At 44.3% G+C, this 13190-nt stretch overlaps 1 protein-coding gene across 3 annotated transcripts in view; it reads left to right on the top strand.

The window, feature by feature from the left end:
- The window catches only part of CYFIP1 (cytoplasmic FMR1 interacting protein 1), a 62181-nt gene extending 50692 nt beyond the window's left edge, over positions 1 to 11489 (top strand). For all 3 annotated transcript variants that reach the window (XM_084301294.1, XM_084301295.1, XM_084301296.1), the window contains 6 exons: positions 5822 to 5952; positions 6612 to 6684; positions 7883 to 7977; positions 9193 to 9431; positions 10239 to 10386; positions 10860 to 11489. In XM_084301294.1, coding sequence (XP_084157420.1) covers positions 5822 to 5952; positions 6612 to 6684; positions 7883 to 7977; positions 9193 to 9431; positions 10239 to 10386; positions 10860 to 11024 — 851 coding nt within the window. In that variant the 3' untranslated portion in view covers positions 11025 to 11489. The remainder of the gene's footprint in view (positions 1 to 5821; positions 5953 to 6611; positions 6685 to 7882; positions 7978 to 9192; positions 9432 to 10238; positions 10387 to 10859) is intronic.
- The last annotated feature ends 1701 nt before the right edge of the window (positions 11490 to 13190 follow it).

The following is a 13190-nucleotide window of genomic DNA, read 5'->3' as shown; positions in this document are numbered from 1 at the left end:
TATTCTCAAATACAGGTTATGCATCACCAGGGTCTGAAGTGCTACAGGTGAGTTTAGGAAGATTATATTCTCTTGCTGGAGATCCTCACCTGTGCGAGTATTTGGTGGGAGATGCCCTGGGACCTAAGCAGAAACTTTCTTCTAAGAATAAAAGGCAACCTGTCTCATAAGAAAGGAAAAACTTGACTTGTGTAATGGTAGCCTTCACACAGTCGATCTACACTTGCTACAGGACCTAAACACTTTAAAATCCTTCATAATTTTCTTGTTTTGTACAGATCGTGAGTGATTTTGACCTTGTATTTGGAAAAATACCCCATGTGTTTAGACGCCTGCCGTAGGGAGAGGTCAGAGTAATTCTTCATGTTACAATATAGGATAGTTAGCAACTAGAATTGGAATGGGTCTGGAAAAAACACTTGATTGTGTGCTCCTTCAGCACCCCTGTGGCTGGCACGCAGGCAGGTTTTGTCTTGGCACGTGTATTTTTCCTGTTCTGAAATATTTCAGGCAAAGAACACTTAATGACTTCCCAGAGAGTCTCTTCCAAGAAGTGGCAGACCAGCCTTTGTGGCGCTGTCACGGCTTCTCTCTGTACTCTTCAGAAGACACTAAACAGAAAACGTGTGGGGAAGCTCAGGGCGTTTTCATCTGACTGCAGCATCACCGAAGGATTGTGTTGCTGTCTCCGGAGCCTTTCCATCAGGGAGCTGTCTGCCCTCGGAGCAGATCTGTCTGATCAGAGAAACCATTGTCTGTGATGGGAACGTGCTGTAGATTTTAGCCTTGGTCTGGCACGCTGAGAGGAACTGCCAGAGTGCACAAGGGGGAGGCTCAACCCATGCTTGATTTGAATCCCATTCATCTCCTTCCTCTGTTAAATTCTCTGCAGCTGTCTGTGCCACGCCTTGTTTACTGGGTTCGCACTGAAAATCCAAGCGAGTACATGCCAGCTGTTGTCTCTTCCTTCCTCTGCCTCCCAGAGCCTCCCGCAGAAGTAGTGCTTAGTGGTTGGAGCAGTAAGCCTGCGTGTTCTGGAGCGTCCTTGGATGCTGCTGCTTTTCTTTGCTGCCAAAACATCCGATCGCTTCTTTGTAATTGCCACTACCTACACATAAAGGCCAAATCTGTGATTCTCATCTAGATTAAATATGTAGATTCTCCTCTGTCTCAACGTAACATGCACTTATCAATTCAGAATTAATTCCCTGAGTCCGCTCTCCCCATGCAAAGCAATGTAAGTGTGCTCAGCAGTGCTCTGGCTGTCTCATGCACTTCCAACCTTGATTGCGAGAGCTTTGTTTGGACTCCACTGGCTGCATCCTGTGAGCTCTGCGTACTCAGCCCTCCAGACCTGTGGGTTTCTGACCAGGGATTTATTCTCGCTACAGACAGTGGCTTTAGTTGTTCAGGACTGCTGCTCGCCAATGGGTTTGTTTCCATAGAAACAATCTTAAAGCAGAGGGGAGCTTGCTTCTCCTGTAGTCATAAAAATATTTGTCTAAAAATACATTAACCATAAGGAATTTTTAAAGGGACCTTTTAGAGTCTCTCAGCGTAGAGGAATATTGACTTTAAAAAGTTTAAACTTGAGCTTTGATCTTGGAAATAACATTTTCTGGTATTTTTCTCATATTTGAATATAGCCTTCCTGCTTTTCATAAACAAGCATTTCATCTCCTGCCACTCTGAAATGTCTTTAGACATGGTGAGGAAAGGAGTTTGTCAGCTCTGCAGTGAGATGAGGCTGAGATTTGTGCCACTGCCACATCACCCCTGCAGGGAAAAGTTTTGAAAGAAAATCCATGAGCTCAGCAAGGTATGAACTAGCCAAGAAGGTAGCCTAAGTGCAGGCTTTTTTCCTAAGTACAGCATTTACACGTTTCTTATTTTAAAAAAATAATACATAAAATAAAAGCTAATTTCTTGGTGGAACACCGTGGCTTGAATCCTTTTGGGGAAGAACAGGAAGGAAATTTATTCATAGGTTTTTCTGGAATCCGTCCATTGGAGATAGATTTTCAAAAGAATTTGGGTACAAGGGGAGATAAAAAGCAGGAAAAGCCAGGAGGAGTGTTGAGGGACTTGCAGAAAAACAAAGGGCAGGCTACTTTCCGAGCTCTGGTATCAGCTTACTCAGCAAAGACAAGCTTTCTCAAACTTCCCATGCAATGTTCGCTTCCGTCTGCTTTTGGATTTGCAACTTGCCATTCGGTTGCAAACAGAAAGCTGAGGAATGCCATTGAAATCATTTAAAAGGCAGTGGTGAAGGAGGTGCCCTTCAAATGTCTACGCTTGATGGAAACGGAGGTAATCCCAGTTCACTGTCAAAAAAAAATGCAGAAGTTTAAATGGTGTTTTCATACCATGAAGACCTAGATGGTCTTGAAGGAGCAGTGAGCAACGCAGTGGACATGACGACAACGGGATAGTTATTTCTAGCAAAATAAACGGTGCACGGGCTGTTTGATCATAACTCCCAGCTATCCGTGTATCTGCTCAGATACGATGAACACTTCTGTTGAAAGTTAATGCAAAGTTAATGATGTCTCTTGCGTGCCAAAGGAATAATCATAGACAGCATTTGAAGACATGGAGGAAAGCGAACATAAAGTAAAGGTCAGTGTAGCACCCAGTTTCTTGGGAACAGTTCTGCTGCTGCAGATGAGCAGATCTCACTTCAAGTCAGCGCTCTGCAGAAAACGAACCATAACGCGGCTAGACCAGCAATTATTTTCAAGATCAAGTTTTGCTGTTAGCTCACACTTGAGGCCTGCAATTAGCAGCCAATTCTCACCCAGTCTCGCAGGTACCAGCATTGGTGCAAGCTCTGGAACGTGTTTGGTTTGAGTCTCTAGGTGTGAACTGAGCTTGTTTCACAGAAAAGATGGCCGAAGTGAAGAAATGCAGCCAGCTTTGCAGTGCGTGTGTTGATTTGGTCTGACTTCCTAAATTAATTAGTGTACGGGCTGCACAGCTGAAACTTCACATCTGCTGTTTGAGTGCTGTCGAGATGAGGTTTTGGACTCAGCGATGGAGGACTAATCTTCTGTACTTTACCAGATCCCTTTTACATCAGCAGCCTTGCTTCTGTTGGGATCTGTGTAAATGAGGAATTGGGATTGTATGACCAATTACCATTACGCCTAGCGTCATTCCATCTGCAGGAATAGACGGGTTTAATTAAAATTGACTTCTTGTAAAGAAGGAGCAAACATTGAAGAATGTGGTGTGTAGGTAACTAGTTCAGTAACTCACAAATTGCACCAACAAAATAGACTGAGGAGGAGGAGGAAAGGTTGCGTGCAGTTGAATGAAACTTTCCAAAGACACTTGTTCTGTTTCCAGGAAATCCACGGGCTGGGCAGGGGATTGAAGGCATCTGAAGATCCTACTCTTTTCCATCCCCTTCGTGACCACTGGTTGTTTCCATTGCAGCAGCAGAATCATCCTTCCTTCTCCTCAGCTTCCATTTCTCACCAAACTGCTCCCCACTCATCAGACAGGCTAAAGGGGAAAAACACCCCCATGCCTGTTCGTGTAGCCAATATCCTACTTGGGGACTACGTGGAGAAGTCTGCAGGTAGTTACTGGCTGTGTTTTGGGGAGTCTCCCAGCCCTTTTGGCAGTTCACCATCCATTTCTGAATACATGCCGTGGGTATTACAAGCAGACGATGACCCAGACTTAAATTCATGATGGACTTTCCCTCCCAGAACAGCATCCAGTCTTGGTATGAGGAAAGTATTTGACTTCTAGCTGTTGATCCTTAGAAGCCCTTTCCCTGCCAGAGAAAGCCACAGAAACACTAAGTCATGTAACTGAGGCGCGCTAGAGACTTGCAGGGCTGCCTTTAGTTCCTTCACTGTGCCTTGTTTTTTTTTCTCTAGTGTCAAAAAGGTTTCGTGAGCATTTTTCTGCTGTATCAATCTTTTGTTTTTAGCCTGAGGGGGAGTTGGTGTGTGCTGGTCTGACTTGATTGCCTTTAGGTATATCTCAGTGTGTTTTCCTTTGAATAAGTCGAGCTCAGCATTCATTACAACTGACCAACCTCCATCAGCTTTTCAGTTGTTTTTCTGTTTAGTTGCTCACCTGCTGGAGCTGGGTCTGAAATCTCCCTCCACTAAATGCACGTGGGAGCACTGTTTACTGCAGACTTTCTGTTGACAAACAGCTCTTGGAGCTGTAACGAAGCCAGCTCTGGATCCCCTTACCATGCACTCTGCTGATGTTTCGTTACTAAATTTAATGACGTGAGGCTTTCTAGAGAAGTGTGTGGGTTACTCGTACTGTTCCTTCCTCTGCTGTAAATTCTCAAGTTCCTCTGCTTGAATCCGAGGGATTTCCTTGGCAGAGCTGCTCTCCAGCATGTATTTCATGTTTGTGTGCTCCCCCCGAGCTGCTGCCTTGTTGGGTAAATACAGAAGGGCGTCTCCTGTGCAGGAGGGGTTCGTCAGCCACATCCAAGGAGTGCATGGGGAGGTGCTGGGGGCTGTCGGGTCTCTTTCCTTGCCTCCCCTCCATTCCTTTGTGTGATTGCGTATAGATTTACCTACAGGAATTGTTAATCGAGCGTAGTGGAAGCCGCTCTATGTAGCATACAACTTGAAAGCTTTGCATATTTTCTTCTGCTACTGGTGTTGAGGCTTTTGGTTTCATTTTTAAAAGGCCAGGCTTATGCGAACAGATGGAAAAATGCTGATGAAAATAAGTTACAAAGAGCCTGAAGGTGCTCTTTCTCACCTGCCCTGCACATCGCTTTAACCTCAATAACTACCTGAACCCGGGGCTCCCTGGGTTTGTCTGTAAACCAAACCAAGGGACCATGCAACCTTTCTTTGGGGTGGGGGAAGCAGGTGGAAGTCCACCAGTGCATGAAGCCTCACCTTTGTTTGGGAGAGCTTTGGCAGAAAAGATGTTCAGGTACATTACATGGCTTTGAAAATTGTAATTGTTTTTGTTAACAGCTTTTGGCAACGCTGACAGAAACAAGGTTCTGACGGTGCTTGTCAGCAGGAGCTGACACAACCTTGCCAGCAGAGCTTGACTCTGTGATTTTTGTGTTTAATTGTTTGGTGAGGTTGCAGCTCGCTGCTGGACATCCGCGGTGCTGTCGGAGCCCTCGCCTGCCACCAGCCGCCTTCCCCTTCTCTTCAGTATCTCTCTCTGCTCCCTGCTGCTTCTGTAATCCTGGAAAACGACAGCTGGGGACGGAGCGCGTCGGGTGGTGCAGCAGGTTGGGGGACAGAAATAGAACCGAGAACAAGAGGCTGGAACAGGCCTAATAGCAGACGAGAGCCCTGTTCTGTCTTCCTGCTTCTGGAAACGGTGTTCTTACCTCCTACGCTAGCTGCTTTTCCAGCAGAGAAGCGAGGTGCTCCCTCGTGCATGATTTAGCCAGCTGAGCGGGTCGGCACACCGCTGCCTTACAACTTAACAACCTCTGATGGGTGATGATTTAAATGCTGCTCCTTTCAGCTCCCTCTAGGCAGCACATCTGTAAATAAAAACATCTCGAGATGACAGATGGAGGAAAAAACTCCAAACCTGCACCCCTGCTTTGTTGTGCTGTGATACAGCACACTCGGGCACATTCAGGGAGCCTCGAATAGGCAAATAGGTGAGAAAATCAGCGAGCTTTTGTGGTGGGGAGAAAAAATAGTCCTGATAGGTATGACTCTTACCCACACGACCAGAGCCTTTTGTCTGCTTTCACAATAGGAGCACCTGGGTGATGATGACACAATTTCTTTCTATCTTCTGAGATGTTTTTTTTTTTTCTCTCTCTTTTTTTTTTTTTTTGCTTCTCTTTTGATTTCAGGTATCTTGGAGTTTTTCCACCATCAGCTGAAGGACATCGTTGAGTACGCCGAGCTGAAGACGGTCTGCTTTCAGAATCTGCGGGAAGTGGGGAACGCTGTCCTGTTCTGCCTGCTCATTGAGCAGAGCCTGGTAGGTGCCTGCTGTGCTGCTTTACAGCCCCGCCGTGTCTCAGAGCGGGCCCTGACGTTTGTGGTAATGTCACAAAAAACAAGGGTGAAATTGGCAAGTTTTTCCAATGTACAGAAGCCAAGGACCAGGAGATAATCTGTTTGCCTTCCCTGCCTTCCTTTCCTTTCCTAATCTCTAAGGATTAAGGGTATAAAATAGCTCCTGAGAGGTGCTGTCGTGTCTCAGCCTGCCTGGCTGGGAGATGCGCCTGACACGATAATGGGTTGTGGGAATAGTGCTGGCAAAAATAACCGGGCCGTGAGTCATCCTTCACCGTCCTGTTTGGCTGCACAGGAGCCGTCTGCCACTTTCACACTGAAACTGCTCATCCCGAATTAGGCTTTTTAATAAATATCCTGGCCTTTAACAACTGCCAGCTCGGGGTGGGAGGAGAGCTGCTGGAGTTTATTTGTGAATCCGAGGTAACCTGGTGAAATCCAACTGTCGGTGGGCTTACTGCTGTGGGGAGGGCGCCCAGCAGGCAGCTACGGCAGAGGCTGGCTGCCCTCTGCTGTTTGTTTCTGCTCCAGCATCAGCGCGCTTCTGGAAGCCCGGATTTGTGATCTGGCCTGGTTTGAGGATTCCTTGTTACTAAGTGCCTCGTTTCCTTCTTGTCCTAGTCCCTGGAGGAGGTGTGTGACCTGTTGCACGCAGCACCGTTCCAAAACATCCTGCCCAGAGTTCACGTCAAAGGTACGGGCTAAATGGAAATAACTTCCTCGGGCAACGCTTTCCACTTCGCTTGCTTGCTGCTTTGGTTTTGGTAACCATTTCCAGTCACCCTTGACACTGCTGTTAATTTTGTGACCTGAGCTAAGTGATTCAAGCCTGAAAAATCTGTGCTCCTCAGCCAGGCTCAGTGCTAATTACCAGAGGAAGCTGAGGAGTACTCTGCCAGAAACAGGTGGGGTATTCAGGGCAGTATTAACACCTTAATTTGGATATGGTGAGAGGCTTTTCAGAAATTCATGTTTAGCTGATATGATCGTCAGTTAAATAGGGTAGGCTTGATTACACAAGGTATACAAAGCCCACGAGCAGATGAATTAAATGCAAGTGGTCCCTGTAGACTTTTTGTGTGCTGTTTTTCTTTATTTTTCTTTATTTATTATTTTTTTTACTAAATTGGCATGCTGTGAATGCAGGATTACTTCCTTCAGTATTTGCTTTCTTATCCTTCATTAGGAAGTGAGTTTTTTTCCCCTCCCTCTTCTGCTTCTTCCTCTGCTGCTCCTCTGTCTCCTCTCTTCCCCACTTCTCACTGCCAGAGCAGCTGATTCGCTCTGCTTGGAGAAATCCCATCAGCTAAAAATCTTTGAGATTATTTTCAGCCTCTCTGTAGCTATTTGCATTTCCGTACATAAAACTAACCATTTGTTAGACCACTGTAAATAGCCTTTTCCCACTTGCCAGAGAACACTTCCTACTTGCCAGTGATGAGTGGGTGCCAGCTGCTTTTTTAAGCCTTGCTATACATAAATGCCACCCTCGTTATAACCCACCTTCCAGAGGCAGGCATTTAAACTATGATAAGGGCAATTTAGTTGGCTTAGTACAAGTGGGAGTCAAATATGTTAGTAGCAGCAGCACAATACAGCTTTATATTCCGTCTTGAATCTAGTAATTAAGTGTATTCCACTATAAATCCTTGGTTTCTTTTTGTTTGAACATACCAAGCAGCATTTAAAGCAACATTTAAAAATGCATTTTTCTAAAAGCACATTGAACCACCTATCTAGAACCGAAATTACATACTAAAATAAAAACTTTTCCAGCTTTTTACTGCACTGAATAAAGATTGCGTAAAAATAAAGATTGTGTAACAATAAAGATGGTCGGACATCCATTAAATGATTCAGATGAATCAGTGCTCTTTTCTTTTTTCTTTCAGAGGGTGAAAGGCTTGATGCTAAAATGAAGAGACTAGAATCGAAATACGCTCCACTGCATTTAGTCCCTCTCATTGAAAGACTGGGAACACCACAGGTAATCTCTCATTTGTGTCGGAGGCAATTCAAGAAGCTTCTGGGCGCTAAAAAGCCCGGTCTTTCACACAGTGCTGATAGCTGTGTCAGAAATTCAGCCTGCACATCCAGCTCGTTCACATAACAAGAATTGTATTAGGCCATGGATTTGGTAAAGCTGTTAAAGCTCACAAGTTTAAAATATTTGAAACTGTGGTGGGGGTGACAGGTTTGGAGGAAAATTGCAACTTTTATGTATGTTGCTGTGTGATAGCCTCTTGGTGTACGGGCCAGATTGTGCATTCCAAGTGCAAATTCCACCAAATGCAATCAGTGTTACTGTGCATGTAATTTTCCTAAAACAAATTATTCCCCTCATAGCCAGTAAACTAGAGTCACTGAAAATGAGTTCTCATTTGTGTTTTCCTGGAAACTTAATGACCAAGGAGAACCTTAGTGCTGAAGCTGCAAATGCAATGGAGAAATATTTCCCTGTCAGTGTGAGGGCTACGTTAATTCCCTGCAAACTGTAGCAGTTTAGGAGACCTGAGCAGTAGAAATGAAGAGCAGAGTGCTCTGAAGCAAAGCCTTGGGACTGCTGTTATCGTAATGCATAGCAGGAGGCACTGCGGCGCTGCAGAGGAGAGCTGTCAGTGCCATGGTGCCAGCTGGGACAGCACGAACCCGTACTGCCAATTACTGGCTTTCTGCGAGGCTCATTCTGCTGTCTTTGAAGATTTCCCATCTCTAATGGCAGCAGGGTCAAGAGATGAATTAGAGTGCAGGCAAAGATACTGCCCATACTGGCAGCAGACCCCTGAACACCTTCTTTTTGCTTTCAGGCTCCATGCAGGCAAAAACCTCTTAAACTGTTGGTGCAGAATTAGCGTCTCTGCAGTTAGCGTTACTTAGCATGGCTGTGGCCTACTTGAAAAAGCGTTTACAATTTTCTGATTTTTTTTTTTCCACTGAACTGAAGTCTGACTTCACTTAAAGTTGGGAGAAATGTCTAGAACAAACCAAGTAAAACTGAAATAGGCTCGATTTTTTTTTTGAGCACCTATTGCGTATTTTCCGATCAGTGTGCTTCAAAGTAGAGCGCAGCATGGGAACTGGAGCATTTAGGCAAACCGTGCCGTGCTGTTAGCTCACAGGGTACTTTTTTAATTGACCTTGAAGAGGTCTGTGAACCTCTTTGTATAACCAGGATTTTGTGCTTCGCTTCTCTCCATCTTAGCAAATAGCAATCGCGAGGGAAGGGGACTTGCTGACCAAAGAACGCCTCTGCTGCGGCCTGTCCATGTTCGAGGTCATCCTGACGCGGATCCGCTCCTTCCTGGACGACCCCATCTGGCGCGGGCCCCTGCCCAGCAATGGGGTGATGCACGTGGACGAGTGCGTGGAGTTCCACCGCCTGTGGAGCGCCATGCAGTTCGTCTACTGCATCCCCGTGGGAACACACGAGTTCACTGTGGAGTACGTGTCGGGGGCTGCCAGCGCCCCACAGCCCCTGCTTTGTTCTCCCTGCAGCGCGAGGGGACGCGGGCGTTGCAACAGGGGGGCTTGTTCGGGGGTCTGCGGTAGCGCAGTGCAGAAGCAGGGCTCTTGGTGCACGCGCACAGATCCTCCTGTATCTTTACAGAAAATAACCCTCTGTCTTGGCAGCCTCTGATGAATGAGCCCACGCCAAACAGGCCCCAGCGCGTGGCTTCCAGCAGCAGTCATACCATTGCTGAAGCTGAACATGAATACAATAGCTGGATGCATGCACACAGTCCTAGCAAGTGTTTGCTCATCTCAATCAAGAGCAAGGCTGAGCATGTGAAAGTTAACAGGACTGAATTCTTGTTTTTGCTGGTTTTGGTGTATCCTTATCTTGAAAAACTGCTGTCAAGTGCTTTTGACTGACCAGTTATGGAGGCAACGATGTAAAACGTTTCCTTCCTTTCGTGTCTGCAGTCCAAAGGAGCATAGTGGTGTTGAATTCCCCCTTTGTTTTCTTTGAAAATGAAATGCAATGCTGCTGGAGCCTAAGGGGGAGTTCATGTACATTGTAGAAAATGTACATTGTAGAAAATTTAAGCATCCATTTACATCCCCTGTGGTATCTTTGAAAAGAGAACTTGACTTACTGGAGGTTTTACAGTATTTTTTTAGCTTACTGTCCAAAATATTCTGGAGTGATATGCATTTTGATATGTCTGATTCCTAAACTTTTCCTGTAGATGTGTTTCTGAACACTTTAGGTGAAGCGTGGTTTTAACATCGTGTTTTCTGTTTCAGGCAGTGCTTTGGAGACGGCTTGCACTGGGCTGGCTGTATGATCATTGTGCTCTTGGGGCAGCAGCGGCGCTTCGATGTGTTGGATTTCTGCTACCACCTGCTGAAAGTCCAAAAGCACGATGGCAAAGACGAAGTTATAAAGAACGTGGTACGTTGAAAACAGCTGGTCTTTATTCGCTGTAACAGCAACAAAAACAATCAGAGCTGGTTGTATTCACGTGTAGATGCAACACTCACTTTTGAGAATGAAATGTTGAAAACGAGGGTTTTAGGAACAAAAGCTGTGACTAATACTGGAGTTCGAAGACTGATCAGTCAAAACTCTAATTTCCTGGCTATATGGGGTTTTCTTTACACTGCTCATCTCATACACATGCATGAAAATTATGACCAGGCTGTTGTAAATTACTTTTCTTGTACAAAAAGCAGCACTGCCCGGAAAACTAGGATTTTTTACAGGGTTAGCAATGGAACGGAAACTCATTCATAACATTCATAACAGTGCTGTGAGTGGTGAAGTCAGCATTTTGTGCTTTTTTGGTCTGTCTTTTTTTTAATCTCCAGAGCTAATTCCTGTTTGTATGCTGTGGATTTTTATTTTACTTTTTTTGATGTTTTCAGCCTTTGAAGAAAATGGTTGAAAGAATTCGCAAGTTCCAGATTCTGAATGATGAAATAATTGCTATTTTGGACAAGTATTTGAAGTCTGGAGATGGAGAGAGCACACCCGTGGAACACGTGCGCTGCTTCCAGCCTCCCATTCATCAGTCCCTTGCCAGCAACTAGACTTCTCACCTAACAGTACTTTTTGCACCGATTTACGCTAAAAGTATGAGAAAGGAGAAAAAAAAACACACCAACAATTTTAAAGGGTCTCTTACTTGTGTTTTTCAATATGCCTGTACCATTTGAGTGGTGCACTGTCCTCTTCAGTCTCCAAGCACAGTAACTGTATACAATCCATACTTATTTTTCTAGACTAAAATTTTGTATACTTTGATTAAAAGCCTGCAAGTGTAAAGGTTCATTTTTGAAATCTCTTTGCATTCCTGTACTGAGGTGGCTATGTTAGACTGGATTTGGCATAACTTCCCCCTATGCTGTCAATATAATGGCTGTGGAGGGGAAGAAACTGGGTTCTGTAGCATTTTTTTTATAAATCAATTCTTAATTGTATTAGAGCATAATTGCTTAATTAGCCTTTATTAAAAAAAAACAAACAAACAACAAAAAAGAACACAGAACAACAAACTCTGGTGCTTTGTGAGTAATTTTTCTAGTCAGTCGAGTGTTTTTCCTCTTCATAAAACTGTTTTCTGTGATCAGCAATAATGGAAATGAAGGCTAATTAAGGTGGTGGTTATTTAACATGGAGGTGACAGATAGCGTTCTGTTATTTTTAATTGCAGTACTTTAATTGATTACAATGGGATCCGTTTACTTTTTTCCTAATGAGAGCTTCTAACACAGCTTGTATTTTGGCTGGAGATGGATACCTGTCTAGCAAAATACTTGTTTACAAGTGGTAAGGGGTTCTTACAAGAATCGTGAATAGATTGATCAGATGTAATCTATCTCAGTACATAAGCTCTAATGATTATTAATCATGATTTACTTGCAGAAAATGTTTTATTACACTTAACTGTATTATGCAAACACTGCATCAGTAAAATTGTTTGTAAAACTTTGCAACTCTTAAGACTTGACTTTTAAAGCATCCAATTCACCTGGAAGTAGGAACTCCTGCTTCCTTACTGGGGGATCTTACCAGAACTGCTCGGTGGTGTCTCACAGCCAGTTAGCTGTCAGAATCAAGCTAAGTGGGAGTTAGTTAAGATGGTTGGAACAGACAGCAAGGAGTAAGTACAGGTTTTACCCAGAGATGTTCTTTCATCAGTGTTTCTAACCCCTACTGTGAAACCAAGAAGGCATCCCTTTAAGAACCTCTTTTTCTCCCATCCCTCTTATTCAGTCAAGGTAAGCAACAACAGCTCCTTTTCTCCTGCTATTTCAAGTGTTTTGCAGTAACAACACTGTCCAGTAATGGGTAGAAATAAGCGCCTGACAGGATGCAGGCAGAAAATAAGGGATGTGTATGTACAGGAGTGGGTAACTATTTTTGAAGAAGAAATGGGATGAAATTCCTCAGCAAACTAGGGGCTAGGTCATAATTGGTGTAGGAATAACAAAGTCACACGTATCTGAGGCATCAGCTTGGCTGCGTGGTACATAAATGTTCAAGTAATAAAGTCTAGTTTTTGGCTTAAGAACTACTTAAAAATAACTTAACTGTGGTATAATTAAAGCACATTATAATTCTTCCTGGTTAATTGGCAGCAGTAAGAGACTTGATCTCTAACATCTTAAATGTACGGGCATTAATACAGATACTAACATAACCTTTTTCCCTTTAGTTAAGGGACCTTCAGACATTAGTCCTATGAGATGTTCCATGCTTTCAGAGGTGGCTTACTATTTTTGTCAACCAGATTAAGATGGTAAGAGAGTGGGGAAAAAAAACTGCACTAAAAACAAAGTGTATAAAAATCGTGTAACTTTCTCATTTTAAATAATCAGTCATCAGACATAAGGGGTGTGGAGTCCTAAGTGTCTTGAGGCATAAAGCAACAGGTGCTGCAGTGTGAGATTTTTCACCTGCTCTTTGGGGTGGTGCTTTGCTACTAGAAGGGACAACCAGGTGCTCTGTGACTCCACCGTCTGATCCCTTTCCTGCCACTCCCAGCTGTTACAGGCTTTGTTGCACAACCTTCAGAGGGCTGTGGCCTGTAACTGAACAGCGCTGATGTCGTGTTCCTTTTAACTCGTTAAAAGCTCAAATCCTGCTGTGCACCCAGAATTTCAGTAACCTTGTTTTCTTACTTGACACTTTGGGCCTCAGCGCCTCCTCCAGTAAACCAAAGGACAGTAGCAAAGTTGTTTTCACAGGTGGGA

Source organism: Netta rufina, assembly GCF_964035555.1.
Source record: "Netta rufina genome assembly, chromosome: 1".
Lineage (NCBI taxonomy): Eukaryota > Metazoa > Chordata > Aves > Anseriformes > Anatidae > Netta > Netta rufina.
The sequence above is the reverse complement of the archived record's forward strand: the minus strand, read 5'-3'. Positions and strand labels throughout refer to the sequence as shown.